Source organism: Panthera pardus, unplaced genomic scaffold (assembly GCF_024362965.1).
Source record: "Panthera pardus isolate Hobbes unplaced genomic scaffold, ASM2436296v1 HiC_scaffold_17, whole genome shotgun sequence".
Classification (NCBI taxonomy): Eukaryota; Metazoa; Chordata; class Mammalia; order Carnivora; family Felidae; genus Panthera; species Panthera pardus.
Window position 1 is genome coordinate 46940171 of NW_026526732.1, and position 20259 is coordinate 46960429.

The 20259-nt window shown below is 36.9% G+C and overlaps 1 protein-coding gene across 2 annotated transcripts in view; it reads right to left on the reverse strand.

Moving 5' to 3' along the window:
* Positions 1–1975: 1975 nt before the first annotated feature.
* Positions 1976–20259, reverse strand: part of NT5DC1 (5'-nucleotidase domain containing 1) — a 138606-nt gene continuing 120322 nt past the window's right edge. For both annotated transcript variants that reach the window (XM_019438941.2, XM_019438940.2), the window contains exons 9-12: positions 16795–16913; positions 15545–15697; positions 6256–6424; positions 1976–2821 (exon numbers count right to left, since the gene is read on the reverse strand). In XM_019438941.2, the coding sequence (XP_019294486.1) occupies positions 2706–2821; positions 6256–6424; positions 15545–15697; positions 16795–16913 (557 nt within the window). In that variant the 3' untranslated portion in view covers positions 1976–2705. The remainder of the gene's footprint in view (positions 2822–6255; positions 6425–15544; positions 15698–16794; positions 16914–20259) is intronic.

A 20259-nucleotide genomic window follows, 5' to 3' on the forward strand; every position in this document is an offset into this window, starting at 1 on the left:
TACTTATTTATTTTGAGAGAGAGAGAGAGAGAGAGTGAATGAATGAATGAAAGAGTGTGTGAGCCAGGGAGGGACAGGGAGAGAGAATCCCAAGCAGGCTTTGTACTGTAGCATGGAGCCTGACGCTGGACTCAAACTCATGAACCAGGAGATCATGACCTGAGCCGAAATCAAGAGTTGGACACTTAACTGACTGAGCCACACAGGCACCCCTGTAATTATCTTTTTAGATGAATAATGTTGGCCTGTATGCTAACATTAAACTTAAGTCCTCTGCCCATTTACACAACTTTCTTGCTTTCTTCATTTAACTTTATTAAAAATATACAGCTTTTCTTTTCTCATATCTTCAACTTTTATAGTGCCATTTTTTACTATTTTTACTTTTCTTACCTATTAGAAACACTGGCACTATTTATTTATTTATTAAAAAAAATTTTTTTTAATCTTTATTTATTTTTGAGAGAGAGAAAAGAGCAAGTGGGGGAGGAACAGAGAGAGAGGGAGACACAGAATCCGAAGCAGGCTCCAGGCTCTGAGCTGTCAGCACAGAGCCCGACTGTGGGCTCGAACTCACAAACTGTAAGGTCATGACCTGAACTGAAGTCGGACGCTTAACTGACTGAGCCCCTAGATGCCCCAGCACTAGCACTAGCATTGTTTTTGGAAACAATGAAATAAAAAATCTGAAAGTAATTATAGTCCAAGAGAAAGACAACACTCATAAGAAGCACTGACTCTGCTAGAAAGGTAAAAGGAAACTTGGAAATAAACTCTAATCTCTTTTGACAAGATGAAAGAAACTAAGGTCAGATTAGGTGGTAATTTGTTCTGATTCCTTAGGTAAGTACTGGTAAAAGTAGAATGACAACTTCTGATTTGAGTCAATTTTTTTTCACTCCATAAATGGCCAAAAAAGTGCAATTAACTTATTTTGGGGTTTTCATTTTTCATATTAACAATAGCAGTTTATAAGCATTTAAAGATACATTATATTTTGCTCTTGACAAAATAAATCCACATAAGGAAAAATAGCTTTATTTTTAAAGAAATTAAATATCTATTTGTATACATGAGACAGCTCTCATTTAGCCCTAAGCTGATTGTGTGTGTTTATTATTGTCCTCCAATAAGATTTTGGAAGCCAATTTCAAATACATTACCATATACTTATTAGCTGATATCAAACAGAGCTACTGACATTGAGGAAAAAATTTCAGTAACTGTTTATCTACCCTGAGATACTCATTCCCACAATACATTTGGGATTATTTGAGCACTTAAAAATTTAACGAAATTATTTCTTTTCATTGCATGCATCAATATGCTAAGTTCTTTGCTACAATATAGGTAAAATAATGATAGTGACCAGTGTGTTTTCTGATACTGTCCATGATAGACAGAATGAAATTACAGCATAAAGAGTAGCCAGGAATTTATTGTAAACATCTGGCTCCAAATACTTTGCCCCAAGTAACTACTATAATAGGACTATACAAAGCACATAGAACACAGTAATCCTAAATTGCAGTGTAACTATAAAACCTCTTAAAGTGTTTTTCTCAACCTTTTTTTTCATTACCACACTCCACCCTGAGAAAAATTAAATTTAACCAAATTAAATTTAATTAATAAATTTAACTTTGTATTTCTCCCTCGTGAGAGAAATTAATACCAAAGAATAAAATTTTATTGGGTAGGGTTCAGCTTTGGAGGGCCACTATACATTGCATTATCTAATTTTTTTTTCATCCCAAGAACCAATTTTTGTCTCTTTGAGAATATATGTCTTAAAGTGAATGAAAATTCTATAGGTTTTAACATTATTAGGGGGAAAAAAAACTTTATGAGTAACACTGGAGGTTGAATTAGTTGGCTTCTTATCTCATTTCTGTCCCATACTAGCTGTGTGGTCTCAGAAGAAATCTGCTTTACCTCCTTGTTTTGGAAAACATAAGAATAGCATGAAACCTGATAGCTTGGAAAAATCATTTATTCTCACTGGACTCAGCGTTCTTAGCTATAGATGGAAGAAACAGATATAGTTCAGTTGTTCCCAATTCTGGCTACCTTTTCCTGGGGCAAGTAAAAGACATCAGTGCTCATCTCTATTCCCAGACCAATTAAACCAATCTGGAGGTTATGGTCTAGCTAGTGATTTTTGAACTTTAGTATATGAATCACACTAATATTAAACACACGTTGCTGGGATACATTCCCAGAGTTTGATTCTGCAGGTCTGGGGTGGGGCCTGCAAATCTGTATTTCTATCAAATTCTCAGGTGATGCTATGTTAGTGGTTTGGGGACAACACTTTGAGAACCATTGGTCTAGGCATATATGTAAATATGTGTATGTATATGTGTATGTACAAGTGTGTGTGTGTGTGTGTGTGTGTGTGTATAAATACACACACACACACACACACGCCCAGGTGAATCGTAATCTCAGAATTACTGGTATAGAAAATATTAATAAGGTTCCTTTCCATTCTAAGACACTGAGATTTTAACATAATGAGAGTTGTTGGGCATCAAGATGATCTATACAGAAAGGAGACTTATGGAAAAGCATCTAATTCTTGGTTAGTTATCATTAGGAATTTGTTCCTAGAAAGCATTTTACAGTATTTTTCAAAAATTAACATTTTTACAGTATATTTGCTGCATATATGGTTCTTCACTTCATTTTTCAGTAAAGACAGTTTATTTGGCTGTCAGTGTCTCATTATTTGATAAGATCGATGGAGGGTTTGGATAGTAGCCAGCTGTTTTTGAATTGCTTGAAGAGAACCTTGAAAATTTGTAGTCCAGGGGTAATTCTGGGGAAAAAAACAGTATTATTATTATTCTGCAGATCTTAAAAGGCTGTTCATAAACATAAACAAATCAAAACTCATTTTTTAGCTTCATGATTTTAATTTCTTCTGTCACCTGGATAGGTTGCAGCTAACATATAGATATCTTTCTTTATAAAATTTAAGTCAAAATACATTTAGATGTATTATAAATCATCCTCAGAGATCTAACTATATATAACATTCTCTGTACAAAAGTTAGCACATAAAACAGGAATGCTCATCTGATTTTTTATTCTGAAATTTAAAACTCTCTCAGGCCCTACTCAGAGCATCATGTAACAGGTAAGTGGGAACTAATAATCTTCATGGCCCTTAGTAATAAGAGAATTACTAAGAGGAATCTTTGAATGCTTAGATAAATAAGGATTGTAATGCACACAATGTGGCAACTTTCGCCACATAAGCATTACACACACAGCCAGAAGGGAAACTGGGAGAGAGAACATAAAATGCACATTTTATTGATGGTGAGACATTGTGACATCTACATAGAAGTTTCTCAAAAGCTAGACTTCAGATATCTTCTTCCCCAATTTCTTCCAAGGAAACATAACTAGAAATATTACAAGTGAAATATTATGACATATGCCATGTTACAATACTCATTCCATGGGCACATACTAGGCGATAATCCTTATTTTACAAATTTCACAAGTAAAACATCATTTGGAAGTACTATTCTGAAAATGACACTAGCATAAAAATCATACTTTACATTAAGTGCCAGTGAGAATCATCAAGGCCCAAGTAGTTAATAACCCTTATGAGGAAAAAACTAATGCTAGAGATTGGGAAGAAGGAACACTGCCTAGCTTTGTTTGGCTGTTGTTAAGTCCTTCTTAATATTTTCTCCTGAGGAAAGTTAGAAGACAGGCCCTGTACCAAGTTTTTTCCCGGGGTGCTGTGGAAGAAAGCTCTTGGAAAATGAAAAAGCAGATGCACTAATGTTACTGCTTCTTTAAGGAGAGGTTATTACCGTAGAAGACAGAGAGGGGGTTATTTTCCAATTCTTTGGAGAACTATTTAAATCCTAGAATAATGAAGATTCACTTTTTTTTTTTTTACTTTCTTACTATTTCATAACCATATCCCATTGAACCAGTTTCCATCCAGGTACTATATACTAATTCATTGGCTTCCAGTATCACATTACTTCATTCTCTCACTATAAATTTGAATCACTTTGAAATAAAATAAACATCTTGCTTTACTGTTTCTCACGTCTATCCTGTGAGGGAAGAAATGCAGCCTGGTATTATCCCCAATTTAAAAAAGAAGAAGCTAAGGTTCAAAAACAAACAAACAAACAAACAAAAAACTGAAGCAGACTTCACTTTTAAACTAGAGGTAGGACAACTAGGAAAGATGGATAGAATATAAACATCCATATAAACTGGACAGTCAACTAAGACCTGAGGACCCATTTCCTGGGAAGGTGTAACAAGCAGAGAGTTAGCTGACATTCAGCCACAGCTTTTTTCCTTTAGGTCCCTGAATTCCTGCTGGGAGCAAGTGCAGTTGCTAGCAGCAGAAAAACTCGTAGAGCTTTTGGCAGTCTTGAAGGGCTGCAGTCAGAAACCGAGGGGCTAGGAATATACTGTGAAGGAATGGAAACCGGGGGGCTAGGAATCTGCTGTGAAGGAATGGCTGGAGAACTGGAGTCTACTGGTTTGCTCCTCAGGCCCATTGGCAAATTCTGAGGGCAACTCAAGGAAACTAATAAGCAAGCATAAGCATATACCTCTGCAAAGCAGAGTGGATTTTTCAGCAGTTTCTCAGTTTTAAGAAAACAGGGAAGGATTAAGTTCTGCCCTCAGAGAGAAGAAGGACCCTGGTGAATATCTCATACTTCAGATATATATTTCTGAAAACAGAATTTACTATTATGAAGTAATTCTCTTTTGTGTTAATAATGGATTTTTCCCTTAATGTCTACTTTGTTTCACATTAATATATCTAACTCTTGATTATGATTAACACGGTATTATCTGTCACCATCTTCTGATATTCAAACTGTGTCCTCATATTTCAGAGATGTCTTTTATGAACAGCTCAGAGTTGGTTTTGTTATTTCATTCAGGCCTTTAACCGGAGAATTTTGCCATCCATACTTAATACTATTACTTAGCTTTAAACTCATCATCTTAGTGAATACTCTCCATTTGTATTGTTCCTTTTTCATACTCTCTTTTCTTCCTATTTTTGTTTTCCTTTAGATTTTAAGTTATTTTACATAATTAGCTCAGTATATATCTCATTACAGTTTCTTTGGTAGTTATCTTAGAGATTACACATACATTTTGTATGTTATCAATACCTAATATACTCTTATGCCTTACCATATAATACAAGGACGTTAGAACATTTTAATTCCAGCTGTCCCACTGCCATTGACAGCATGTTTTAAAATTCTTTCTTTAAATGTCTTAGGACTTTTTTTAAAAATTGTTCCAATAGTAAATGTTCATTTAATTGATTCACATATCTGTCCCTTTGTTGCTGTATATTCCTTCTTGCATCTTCAGTCTTCTAACAGGGGTCAGGCTGGCTATTTTTCATTATGTGCTGAACCTTATAATGATGCTTTTAGAAAAAATTTGAGTCCTAGAATGATGTTACCTTCCTCAAAAGAGAATATTCTCAATCCAGTTTTAGGGACTTAGCTGATCTAATAACACTGAGCTTCAGTTATCTTTTTTTTTTTTTTAATGTTTTTTTAATGTTTATTATTGAGAGATAGAGAGACACAGAGTGTGAGCAGGGGGGGGCAGAGAGAGAGGAAGACACAGAATCTGAAGCAGGCTCCAGGCTCTGAGCTGTCAACACAGAGCCCGACGCGGGGCTTGAACCCACGAACTGTGAGATCGTGACCTGAGCTGAAGTTGGACGCTTAACTGACTGAGCCACCCAGGTGCCCCTGAGCTTCAGTTATCTTTAAGGTAAATTCAGGGTCTCCATGCAGATTAAGAGAGCCTATCAGGCCCACCTCTCCTCTTGTAGACCCTACCTTCTACTTCCTGTCCCTGAAGGCTCATTAGCTTCAGCTAATGAAAGGCCCACTCACGTTCTCTGGTGCCGTCTCTAGAACTAGCCAACAGTGAGGGAAAGGGGGCTCCCAAAGTCAGGTTCATCTTACTTGGCCTTTAGCATCCTGTCCTGGCAATTTTTCCTTTTATCCTATGACTCCAAGCAGACTTAAAAAAAAAAGGTCCAGCTTTTATGGGTGGCCCCAGGAGATAGGCAGGTCCTAATTCCCTAGGTTGCCATAACTAGGTGTATCCCAAGAAAAATAAATACCATGGGAAAATTTTCTTCTTTTGAAGGCAAGAAATCTAGTACTTACAGTCATTAATATCTAGTAACAGCTAAAGCTTTATAAGTATTTTCCTGCTTACCTGCTATTGCTTCAATACTTGGAATTGCAATAGTGCTGTAAGTACTGATTCTCTTACAAGACCATGTATAAAATAATGAGTCTTCCGTATTTTCCAGTCCTGAAACTGAATCAATAAAAAAAGAGCCCCATTTTTTAGATAACGTATTTAGAGGCTTTGCCTTTGGTCCCTGAAACAAGAGAACAGAACAATGAAAAAAATAATTAATTTTCAATGTCATAAGTTGTTCCTCCATTGAGTAAATCAAAATAAAAAACTCTAGGAATTTCAGTTGTTTACCTTTAACTAAACTGTATACTACCTAAAAAGGGAAACCAAGCTTAGAAGTTCTTGCCTCCCCTGGTACAAGTATCTTCCCCTGGTTTTGTTTGGGAACCCTTTTTCTCATCCTTTGGGATCTGACCTGGATGCCACCCAGGACATTTTCCTTGACCTCCCACCCTCAGGTTAGTTTAGGTCTTCCATTTTCCTTAGTTTATCCCTAATATACGACTTCTCATGCTACCTTTATTTATCATACTATTTACTTTCCACCTTTGACAGATAATGAAGTACCTAAGGTTAGGAACTTCCTTATGTATTAGTGTAACTTTAAGGCTTGGTGTCTGGGTCAGAGCAGGGACGTAACAATTGTAGACTAAATAAAAGATTATTAAAAAAATACTCCTCAGTGTTTTATGGATAAAGTTAAAACTGTAAAAAATCCCACTGTATCCATATAATCTGGATTATAAAATCTCATCATTTTCTGATGAAAATTTCATTTTGGAACACCACAGAGTCTTAAATCATGCCTCTAGATTCATAATTCTTTGTGCTGTAACTCATTTGATGAAGATGAGAATGTTTTCAAATGATGATGTTTAGAAAGCAGTCAGCAAGAACCTATTTGGATTTCACCAAAGATATTTAAAAGCAGTATAGAGTATGAATATCCTTGATTCTGTATATACATTTAAGGTGTATTTGAATTTCCCAATGTTTATTAAGCAATTCATAAAGTAGTAAGATTCATTATTTAGTTCACTATCTTTTCCAAAATAATGAATCTGAAAAGAGATGATTCGCATCACGTATACTGTATGTAGATAATGGTTCTGCAAACACAGAGTGGTAAAATGTAGGCTGTTCCCTATTCCTATGAAAACAGGAAAACAGATTTATCTACCCTTTCTGGCTTAATGTAATATTGGTGCTGTTATGGTCTAAATGTCTGTGCCTCCCCAAAATTCAGATGTTGAAGTCTTAACCCCCAAGGTGATGGTATTAGGAGGTGAGGCCTTTGGGAGGTTGCTTAGCTCATGAGGGTGGAGCCCTCATGAATGGGATTAAAGCTCTTACAAAACAAGCTATCTTCCCTCTTCTGGCATGTGAGGGTACAGTGGAAAGATGATGGTCTATGAGGAAGTAGATCTTCACCAGATACCAAATTGGCTAGCACCATCATCTTGAGCTTAACAACCTCCAGAACTATGAGAAATAAATGTTTGTTGTGTATAAGCCAGGAAAAAAAATGTATATATATATATACACAATATATATTATTATATATATATGATATACACAAATATATATACACACACACATATATATATATACAACTAATCAAAAGAATCATTCCATTCTTGAACATATCAACAAGGAGCACTCCTATTTTTGTTTGAGCTTTATATCTTGTAGGTATCATCCTTTACTGGTAAGTGTTCTCATCAAGTTTCTAGCCTCTTCTCCTTTCTCTAGTCTCCCTTGGACATTTATCTATATCCCAATTTTCTTCACTAGTCCCGACCTATCTCCCAAGCCAGTTTGATCTCCTCCAAATACTTCAAGGAAATAAGATATAACATGAAATCAGTCATATCTTTCTCCTCACAAAACCAGCTCTTTCTCTTGACTTCCATTTTTATATGGATAAAATCCATTATTTCCAGTTGCCTGTGTTTGAAAAGTAGCTATGTTTCGAGTCCCAACCCCTTCCAGAAGCACCAGGCTTATCACCTGTCCCACCACCCAAGTCCGCCCTTACACAGCTACATGAAAGCTTCAATCCTGTTAGCCTCCACCTTCAAAACTGTTTCTCTGGCTGACACATCTACACAATTTGCTATTTTATGGACAAGACCGTGCACTGTAGCCTGTACAATTGCCATACATTCACTCATTATTTCCTGAGCCAAGAATATGTTACTATTTCCATCAATTGAAAATATACTGAGGCTTTAATGTCTACCTCAAATTCTACATTCTTTATGAAGTTTTCTGTAATCTTCCTCAATGAAGTATGCATCCTTCGTTGTCTGAAACTCTTTTATAACTTGTATTCCCTCCAGACAGTTATGTTTTATTTGCATATTCAAGCTTCCCTTCTCCTCTATCCTTGGACTGTAATACACTCTGTAAAAAGGAACTGTGTGTAACTCAACCACAAGTTTCTGGATATTCTTAACAGAGAGGCTTGTGTAAATTAAAAACTCAGTGTATGTATGTGCTGAACAAGAGAATGGTGTTAGACTTTAATAATGAGTGATCTTACTAAGATCTTATTAAGAGCTAATCCAATAAGCTCTTATGTTTGACACTTGTGATAAAAATTTTGAGTACTGCTCTGAAGTAAGTGTAGTATATGTAAACACATACACAGAACTACCAATTACAGTGAGGTGATTTAATTAAGGATGTACCTATATAGGCAAGAGTGTTATACATATGTAAACTAAGTTACATTGGATTTCTCTCTCCATACTTCCATGAATTAGAAATGATTCATTTATAGTCTCGAAAATGAAAAACAGTGTATGAATAATCATGTCAGGTCACCGATCACAATGGAAAAGTAAGAAGTTTTAAAGAAGGACAAAAAGTCATGAATATAACCAGTTTCCTCTAACTCATAACTTATTTTTATTGGCAAGACTAACTGCAAAAGAGCCCCTTGGGGTGGGCGGCGGGGGAGGGGAACCTAACCAGCTTAACGTATCTCATAGAAAGGATTTTGAAAGAATGTAACTCCAAACTCATTGTATCTTTTATGAGACTAAAAGGGAAAATTTTTTCAAAGCAGTGATATTCAAATATTTACTATCACTATACATAAAACTCAAAAATACACAAATCGCCAAGATTAAATAACATTTGCATTACATGGCAAATAGGCTTTAGGTATACCACATTTGTGGAAAAGGAATATTTCTTTATTATGAAATATCATTCATCTTAAGTGAGAATTGGCTTAAAAAAATAGTCTGTTGGTTTTAATCTAAAAACTATCCCAAACACAGCAATCTAGAAGGGTAAATTTTTTTCTCCATGATTAACTCCCTAATTTTATTATTATTTTGTCTAGTAAATAGTTAAAAAACAACTTGGTCTAATTTTCTTATTTGGTATTTATTTTGGGGGGAAGGTTTTTTTAGAAGAGAATGAGGACACAATTATTATTCATTGTTTTCAATGTATCTGGAACATAAAGCCAATAAACTGATACAAAGTTTCAAATTATCAGTTCTTTCTAACAAATATCTTTCATTTTTTAGTTACCCGATGGAAGTACTGAGAGATAAGTAGGTCTCTTAGATGTACTCCTAGGTCCTACCACAGATAAACTCTTCGTTTTGAGAATTTCTAAAGGGTAGTGGTTATATTCCAGGCATGATTCTTTTTCTTTCTTTTTTTTTAATTTAAGAGAGAGAAAGCGCATGTGCACTTGTGCACACATGAGTGGGAGAGGGGCAGAGAGGGAGAGCAAATCCCAAGCAGGGCTCAATCTCACAACCCTGGGATCATGGCCTGAACCGAAATCAGGAGTGGATGCTTAACTGGCTGAGCCGCTGAGGTTCCCCCCTATCCAGGCATAATTCTTAATAAAACAGTGTTTACGACTCAAACGCCAAATAACTGTTTACTAAAACAAGATTAAAATTTATTTTCATTCTAGTACAGAATTGTCAAATGTAATGAAGTGAAGCTTTAGTGAAGAATACTGGTCCCGCTTTATGTTTTCTTAATCTAACTCATAGAAGTGTAGTTCAGACTATTTTATTAGTAAATCAGTTTAACAATGCAGACTCAGTTTTATCAATTTGAATGTTTTCAGGTGGTATCAATATCACCATTGTTTTAATGTGTGCTTCATGGATTACGAGGGAGAATAGGTATCTCCTCCTATGTAAGCTTTCCCCTGCAGTCAGCTGCTGGATACCAATTTCCTACTTGACTAGATCTGAATTCACTGTTGGTTTTATCAGGTTCAACCACAGGAAAGTGCTGATATTCAACTACTTTTGACATACATAAAAGGGCAATTTCATAAATTCCCACCTAAATGGATGCTGTGAGACCCTTTTCCCTATCTTTTGCTCCCTGGTTAACACTATTCCAGGGGTCTTGAACAAAAGTATTTATTAATTTTTTAGAAGTTTATTTATGTATTTTGAGAGAAAAAGAGTGGGGGAGGGGCAAAGAGAGAGGGAGAGTGAGGATCCCAAGCAGGCTCTGCATTGTCAGCACAGAGCCCAACATGGGGCTCAATCCCACTAACTGTGAAATCATGACCTGAGCCAAAATCAAGAGTCAGATGTTCAGCCAACTAAGCCACCCAGGTGCCCAGAACAAAAATATTCAATATTGATACAAAGTTGTCATTTTTTCTACTTATTGTTGCCTCTCTGGATTTTTTTTTTTTTTTAAAGTAATCTCTACACCCAAGATGGGACTTGAATTTATAATCCCATGATCAAGAGTTGCATGCACTACTGACTGAGCCAGCTGGACACCCTGGCTTCATCTTTGTTCATCTTTGTCCATCACCACCATCTGGATTCTAACTTGAGAAATTCTTCCCCACTCTGAGGCCACAAAAATATTTTCATAAATTTTCTTCAATTAATTTTACAAATCTATTTCTTATTTTCAGATCTATAATCCATTCGGAATTTACATCAGGGGGGAAAAGGGACTCATTTTTCTCCATATATTGAGTCTACTTATTCAGTGCTACTTAGTGAACCATCTATCTTTTCCTGCTGATTGATAATCCTCTAACATATATCACATTTACATAGTAACTTGTGATAGAGGGCCTTTGTCTGGGTTCTTCTTTCTCTGTTCACTGACCTTTTTAGTTTGTTATTAGTACTATACTAAAAAATTACTGTAGCTTCCAAACATGGTTAGTATCTGATAGGATGAAATTCCTTCCCTCTATTATCCTTTTTTAATGAAATTGTCTTAGCTAATTGTGGGTTTTCAGTTTTCTGCCTAAATGCAGAATCAGTTTGTGAAGGGCCACTCAAAATCCTCCTGGGATTTTGCGTAACATTACATTGACTATAAATAAAGGAAAATAGGTCAATATAATCTTAAAATATGGTATATCTCTCCCCTTTGTTCATCTGTATTTAGAATCTTGTTTTAAATTGAGGTATAACTGACATATAACATTATATTAGTTTTAGATGCAGAACATAATAATTCCATATTTGTGTACATTACAAATTGATCACAGTAAGTCTATACATCATTACAAAGATTTTTTTGTGTGTGATTAGAACTTTAAAAATCTACTATCCTAGCAACTTTCAAATATGCAATACAATATTATTAACTATAGTTACCACACTGTACATTAAGTCCCCAAGACTTATTTATTTTATAACTAGAAATCTGTACTTTTGATTCCTTACTAAAGGAATCCAGAATCCTTACTAAAGACTTAAAAATTTCTCTGTTAAGTCTTATGGGATGTATTAAGTTAATTCCTACATAGTGATTCATTTTCATTGCTTTTTAAATGATTTCTCATTATACTTTGTTAAGTGGTTACTGAGGGTACATAGAAAAGCTATTGATTTTTGAATGCTGATTTGGATCCAGCATTTTGACAACTCTATTCATAGTTATAATAGTTTGTTGATTCCCTATGGTCTTCTATGCTAATGACCATATAACTCTGAAATAATCACAATTTGGTGTCTTCTAATCCTAATTTGTATTTTTTTTTCTCTTCTTGTGGTTTTGGCCAGCTCTGTTACACAATATAATTAATAACAGATATCCTTTGTCTAGCTCAGAACCTTAAAGAGCATGTGTCTCCATTAAGTATGGCTTTTTTCCCCATTAAAGTTTTCCATTATACATTATATTCTCACTGGGTTTTTTTGTCGGATAGCCTTTCTCTAATAAAAGGGTGGCCCCTTCTTATTTGTTGAGAATTTTCATCATTAAAATGAATTGTTTTGGCACCTAAATTTCATAATATGTTATTCTAAAAAGCTGAAGAATATATTTTCATTTGTTTGGAATTAAAATGAAGAAACAGATGAGAACAGTAATGCAGGAAGCTAAAGAGGAGAGCTCCCTTTGGAGGCTAATCTTATGAAATTAAGACTAAGTAATTGCAAGATTAATGAAGTGACTTTTGATTTATTTCTGGAAACAAAGATGAACAAAAACAAATTATTTTCCCCTAGTCTCCTTAACTGGATTTACTTTAATCATTAAAATGGGCCATTTTTCCTTATCTGCCATGCTCCAATATAGTGCACTAGAAAATCAACAGATGCAATAAGATTCTAGAAAAAGTTTTTTATAGGGCTCAGTCAGTTGAGTCTCTGACTTCAGCTCAGGTCATGATCTCACGGTGTCTCCCTCTCTCTCTGACCCTCCCCTGATCATGTAGGCTCGCATGCTCTCTCTCTCTAAAATAAACAAACATTAAAAAAAAAAAAAGCACCTTTGAAAAAGCCTTGCTTATCTAAGCCTTTGAAGTGCCATTTGAGATGTTCTCTGTCCTTATCTTGAGCTTGTTGTCACAAATGAAGGGAAGTAAAATCTTCACATTCCAGATGGTTTTATCTAGGGTAGAAATTACTGTAAATATCTAAGAAACTGAATTCAAGCCTAAGTGAAACAAAATGCTAATCTCCACAGAATATAGTAAATGTTAATGTTTTGGTTCAGTGAGTGCATCAATCCTGAGTGATCTTGTTGATTTGTTTTTAAATTATACTGTGAAAAGTTTACTTACGCTGAATAAAGTTAACTAGAAATAAGAAACTAAATCCTTTTGCATTCAGGCTTTGTACTTAATAAAAGACTGCGTGTTACATATGTTGTGTTTGACATCTGATTAGGAAAATGAAACTACATTTTTCTTAATAATCACGAAATCAACAGATGAACCCTCATGTGATGCTTAATGGATGATTTCCTCCTCCTGTAACAATTGAGGGTATCTATATTCTTGTTTCCTTCACAGGGAAGCAGGAAAGCAACTGAATTCTCATGACATGCTGTGCTTACACCAGGCTTTGATGTGCTGATGAAAGAAGTGTGCTGTGAATAGGAATACAGGTGAACTTAAATATGAAAGCAGTCTTTTAGAAGTTTTTAGAAGTCTTTTAGAAGCTCCTAGATTTGTGTTACAAGATAATTTTTAAAAACCCACATAATTGTGTTTAAATTAAAATTTAAATCTGCCTTTAAATATAAGCAGAAAGATGTATGATAAGAGGATTTTCCTTAGAGTAGATAAAACTCCTAAGTTGGCCTGAAACCTCTACTAAGAATGGGCCCGTCAATACAAATACGGCTTCAAAACTGGTGGTGTCAGCATGACCAGAAAAACTTTGGAGTCAAGGAGTACGAGGATACTTGGGAGTTTTCAACAAAATGCTTTGGGCCACAACTGGGAATCCCGCACCAAAACACCTGCCTCAGCCCCCAACAGGACAGGGAATCTATCTTCCACAACTCCCTTTTCCTGGAACCTCAATAGCATGAGATGGAAAAAGAGTTCAGGGCTAACTCTGAAACCTTCTGAGGGCTTTATCCTCACCCCGTCACTAGGCCAAACCTTCCCATTCCTTGCTTCCTTGTCTATGTTCAGTGGGGCAGGGTCGGTTGGGGAGGTAGAGTTTGATAGGAAAGGAACATTATTTCAATTTTGTCTTATGAAGTAAAATTTTCAAAAAAACCTTCAAATCTTCAAATAAAACTCACTATTTCCTGTCTAAAAGCCAATTATGAGCTCTTTGTTTATGGTGTGTTTGTAACTAATTAACAAGAAGAAAGGGGTCTGTGGGGGAAAGATTGGGCTACTGTTTATTGTAATGCTGGAGGAAACTTTCCCATGGATTCTTCATTTTCTTAACATAGTACCTGCATTCTCAAATCATTCTGAAGAAACCAAAGCTCCTAATTTCTCTTTAGTGAAAACCTCCAAAGTCACTCAGGATAGAAGGCCTACACCTCCTGCAAGATTGCTTTAAAGCTCTTCTTAACTCAGCCCAAAAAACTTCCAACGTCATGTTGAAGACTAAATGGCACTCAATGGAAACCTCATAAAAACATGACATTTAAAAACATTAAAAATTTTTAAAATGTTTATTTACCTTTAAGAAAGAGACAGAGACAGAGCATGAGCAGGGGAGGGACAGAGAGAGGAAAACACAGAATCTGAAGCAGGCTCCAGGCTCTGAGCTGTCAGCACAGAGCCCCACGATGGGCTTGAACTCACAAACTGCAAGATCATGACCTGAGCCCAAGTCAGATGCTCAACTGACTGAGCCACCCAGGTGCCCCTATTAATGTTTTTTACTAATGTTTTTTTATTTATTTTTGAGAGAGAAAGAGAGAGAGAGAGAGAGAGAGAGAGAGACAGAGAGAGAGAGAGAGTCAGAGTGTAAGCAGGAGAGGAGCAGAGAGAGAGGAGACACAGGATGTGAAGCAGGCTCCAGGCTCTGAGCTGTCAGCACAGAGCCTGAAGCAGGCCTCAGATGCTTAACCGACTTAGCCACCCAGGTATCCCCTTTTTGCTTTTTTATACTATTTTCCGTTTCTAGATTTATTTTACTTTTCTAGACATATTTTACTTTTCTTTACCTCCAGTCTTCACCTAAGTTTATTCTCGGCAGCTCAGGAATAAGTCTAAAGGAGTTACCAGTTTCGTTAACGTAAACTCATGAAGAAAGCGCAGAAGAACTTTCATGACCAAGCAGAAGAGACATAGGGTATGACTACAGTGAGTCTGGATCTAGCCATCTCAGCATCAGCCAAAATCACCCAGGGTGTCACAGCATTGGATGAGAGCAGACGGCCAGGAAGACAGATGGTCAGGGTCATCTTGGCATCATTTAAAAATTATCAACAAAATAAACAATAGAGCTGAGATGGCAAGAAGATCACCATAAATGCCAACAGATTTCATCACTCTTGGCACAAACAAGCTCTTTCTAAGATACATCGACATAAAGGTTTTTCTTTCCAGGAGAGAGCTGAAGGGAATCCTTACCTCATATTTTCCTTTCTTCTCTAGAGGCTCTGATTCTTCAGGCTTCCCATCTCTGTCCCCTCTGAGCTCTTCCAGAATGAGAACTGTCTCCCAGTTACTATAATGACGGGCTGGGAAAATGTCTGAATGCATGCTGTCACCAAAGTAAACGACCTGTAAGTCAGACAGCAAATTCTGTTTGAGGGATGAGAACTGTGCAAGAAAGTGTTCACTTCATGGAAGCAGAAAAAAATTCGTCAACAGCTATCAGAGTAAGACAAAAGTTACATAAACATCCTTGAGTAACGTCACAGGTGACTGTAAACTGGCCGCATTTGGTTTGCAGGACACCAGTCTGTTGTAAGAAGTTACACGATACATTTGCAGGTAGAAGAAAGGCAGAGGCTAACTGATTTTATTCAATTTTCTGAAGAAGTCAGAGTCCATATGTGTGCAGATGAACCTGCCCTCAGGATTGAAGAACTGATGACATATTACAGATGACCTGTTCTTGTTACAGTGGGTTAGATTAACAGGAGCACACATCACAGCCCTTGCCCAGGAGTTTCTGGTACCCACCCAAACCTGCCGAAACAGAATCTTGGACAGGGGGTTGGGGCGGGTGGACTCTGGGAGGCTCCCCAGGTATTCTGAGGCATTGCCCCACTGATCTAATCCATAACCCTCAAGTTACACATGAGAAACGAGAGTAAGGGAAAATGAACCAGAACCTTCAAGTCAGGATGCTCTGTCTACTAAACCCCTCAAGAATTCCCAGGGGCTTATGGCAAAGTGGGAGCCAATGGAGCAGGTCTCAGTTACACACTGATCTGTCCAGTAAACGTTTTTCAGAAGAAAGGGTTCTGCTGTAAAAAATGCACCAATGTCCAACATCAACAATGTGACCAGAGTATCAAAAGCAAGTGGGTCCTTAGGCTAGTCTGTGCTGTATTTCACTTACTGCAAAATTTTTTTGAGAACTGTTATAGGGTATCATTCCTCAGGTACCCCATACACTTATCCAGTGTATCCCCTAGAACTGTGGCTCCCTGCTTGGAATCTCTGCTCTTTTCCGTTAGAGATGAAAACCCAGTCTAGATCAACAAAGAAAGGGCTCGTTTAAGCAGAAGAAATAAGAGACTGACAGATAGGCAGAGGTACATGATTTCCCCCTAGATAACTAAGCTGAATGCATTTAGAATTATATTTTAATTTATAATGGTTTATGTCTGTAAGTGGGCATCAAGAACTCCATCTCAATCAGAAAATACCTTGGGTTCACTTTTGCCGGTCATTTTCTTCAGAAGTTCATAAAGGTGGACAGCGTTCCCTTGGGAGTACCAGCCAGGTTTATCCAGAGATGGCAATGCCTCCTGCTCCTCATCATTCTCTGAAAATAGAGTTTGACAATCATATGCTTTTTTTTTTTTAATAATCCTATACTTTTTAATCAAGTAAGAGCACCCATATGGGCAGACCACACCAAGCATGGCTGCAGGACATGTATAAGAAGGAACCATGTGGGAACGGGAGCTAGCATTCAGTGAGCACCTATGCATTACAAGCCCTCCATGGATGTCTTTATCTCTATGTATAGATATATGTTTTTTCATGTACATATAATAATATGTTTTTACCATAAGAGACTCTTAAAGACTGAGAATCAACTGAGGGTTGATGGCGGGCATGGAGAGGGGAAAGTGGGTGATGGGCATTGAGGAGGGCACCTGTTGGGATGAGCACTGGGTGTTGTATGGAAACCAATTTGACAATAAATTTCATATTAAAAAATTATTTAAAAAATGTTTTTAAAATAATTTCATTTTTTAGAGCAGTTTTGGGTTCACAGCAAAACTGAGAGGTACAGAGATTTCTGATATACCCCACCGCCTCTGCACACGCATAGCCTCCCCCATTATTGGTGATAATGATGTGTCAAGGTAGGTTCATCAACTGAAACAAATGTACTACTCTCGTGGCGGGGGGGGGGCGGCGGGGAGAATACTGATAATGGGAGAGGTATGTATTTTTATTCCTCATAACAACCCTCTTAACTGAGCAGAAATCTCAGAGAAGTTATTTTGTTCAAGGTCTCAAAGCTGATAGCTGATTTATTATTAACCAAACTCCACAGTTTACATTAGGACTTCAAATGGAGGCTAGAAGACAGACCCATAAACCATCTCTAAATTTGGATTCCTGGACCTGGATATGGCTCATGGAAGTGCCACAAACAAGAAACAACTGTAGCACAAGAGAAATTTTTATCTGTCATCTTCTGTAATATCCATATGGATTGCTGTTTACTGTCTTCTTTTTTTTTAATTATTATTATTTTTGAGAGAGAGAGAGAGATAGAGAGAGACAGTGTGAGGTGGGGAGGGGCAGAGAGACAAGGAGACACAGAATCCAAAGAAAACTCCAGGCTCTGAGCTGTCAGCACAGAGCCAGACGCGGGGCTCGAACCCACAAACCGTGAGATCATGACCTGAGCCAAAGTCAGACGCTTAACTGACTGAGCCACCAGGCGCCCCTACTGTCCTCCATTATATTAAGAACAGGTCAGCAATGAATTAAAAAAAGGTGGACTTTAGATTGCATTTTGAACCTCATTTTGTAAAGTATTGTCTATACAATCTCCCTCATATTGACTCAGGAAACAGTTCTATATTATGAAAAATGTAAACCAGTATTATTTTCATAAAATTCAATTATGCCATGGTTTCAATTTAAAACATTCTTAAGAACTGGGCAAAATGCATTAATTTAAGAAATCTTCCTATGAAAATATATATTCAGAACAATTTTTTGTACCTGAGTATCGTAAGATGTCCAAATTATTCCTCAAATCTTTTAACTTAATGACTAATGGATTTTTTAAAATTTCTTTTTAATGTTTATTTATTTCTGAGACAGAGAGAGACAGAGCATGAGTGGCGGAGGGGCAGAGAGAGACAGAGACACAGAATCTGAAGCAGGCTCCAGGCTCTGAGCTGTCAGCACAGAGCCCAACGCGGGGCTCGAACTCACAGACAGTGAAATCATGACCTGAGCGGAAGTCGGACGCTTAACCGACTGAGCCACCCAGGCGCCCCAATGACTAATGGATGTTTAGGTGATAACCTTCAAGGAGAAAAACTCAGACCAAAGCTCAAAGTTGTTCCTATAACAGGGTTGGATAGAGCTGGAAGAGCAATCAATTAAAGCAAATAGTAAATCAAACAACCTTTTTATTTTCTTATTGTTAAGAGCATATGGACAAGAAAAGTAAAAACAAAGTAGTAAAATTTTATTTTTATTTATTTAAAAAAATTTTTTTTACATTTATTTACTTTTGATAGAGAGACAGAGCACAAGTGGAGGAGGGGCAGAGAGAGAAGGAGACACAGAATCCAAAGCAGGCTCTAGGCTCCGAACTGACAGCACAGAGCCCGACACGGGGCTTGAACTCACAAACTGCGAGATCATGACCTGAGCCAAAGTTGGACGCTTAACTGACTGAGCCACCCAGGCGCCCCACAAAGTAGCAAAATTTTAGTCAGTAAAAGAGTCCCAAAATGAATATGGGGAAATGATACAGTCAAAGCTATGGCTAACAATCCTGAACAAAGATAAGTTCCATAACTTAGGTCAGAAAACCTTGCTATAGAGAGCAAGAGTTTTTTGAGAAGTTTTGTGTACCTGTGCCTGACCACTCACCTCAGCCCACAGCTGCCTGAATGTGGTTCATGTGGCAGCTCACACCTGTTCCCCCCAACTCCCAGTGTGCTTGGAGTTACTATCTTAATGTTTAAACAGTATGTATTTATGTGATTTTCGTCAGTAATACACTTACATATATTAAAAGTCCCATTTTTGAACTCTATCTGCTATGCACTCACCTCTTCTACAAAAGGTAACATATATTCTTTTCCTCTCCCTTTTAAAAACACATTTATTGAGGTATGAGTGATATACAATAAACTGCGCATATTGCAAACATACATTTTGAAGAGTTGGCATGTGTACATACTTGTTATGAGCTGAACTGTGTTCCCCTCAAATTCATATGTTGAAGCCCTAACCACCAACATCTCAGAATGTGACCGTATTTGAAGACAAGGCGTTGGAAGTGATTAAGTTAAAATTCAGTCATTAGAGTGAGTCTAATATAATACGGTTATTGTCCTCATTAGAGATTGAGACACAGAGAATTAGGAGATTATGACACAGAAGGAAGACTATATGTTATTGGAAAAAGATGCCCCTCCTAAGAAGAGAGGCCTCAGAAGAAACCAATCCTGCTGACACCTTGACCTCAGACTTCTAGCCCCCAGAACTGAGAGAAGATACACTTGTGTTGTTTAAGCCACTCAGTCAGCGGTATATTGTTATAGCAGCCTTGGCAATTAATACAATACCCACGAACCCTCCCATTTAAACAGAAGTATTAGCACATTCTTCTGCAATTTAATTTTTTAAAAAAACTCCTCTAGATACTACATTGTTATGTACCTAGTTTTTAAAATAGATGCATGTTCCATAATTTATTTAATAGTCATCTATTGGTAGCTATGTGAGATGTTGCCAATCTTTTGTTGTTATGAGGAAAAAGTTACAAACATGAGAGAATCCTCACAGCTTGGTGGGATCAAATAGACTCTGAGATGGAAAAAACTCATTTTCTTTTTTTTCTTTTGCTCTTTATTTCAACTATCTTTTACAGAACACTTTAGGTACGAGGTATATAGCAATGA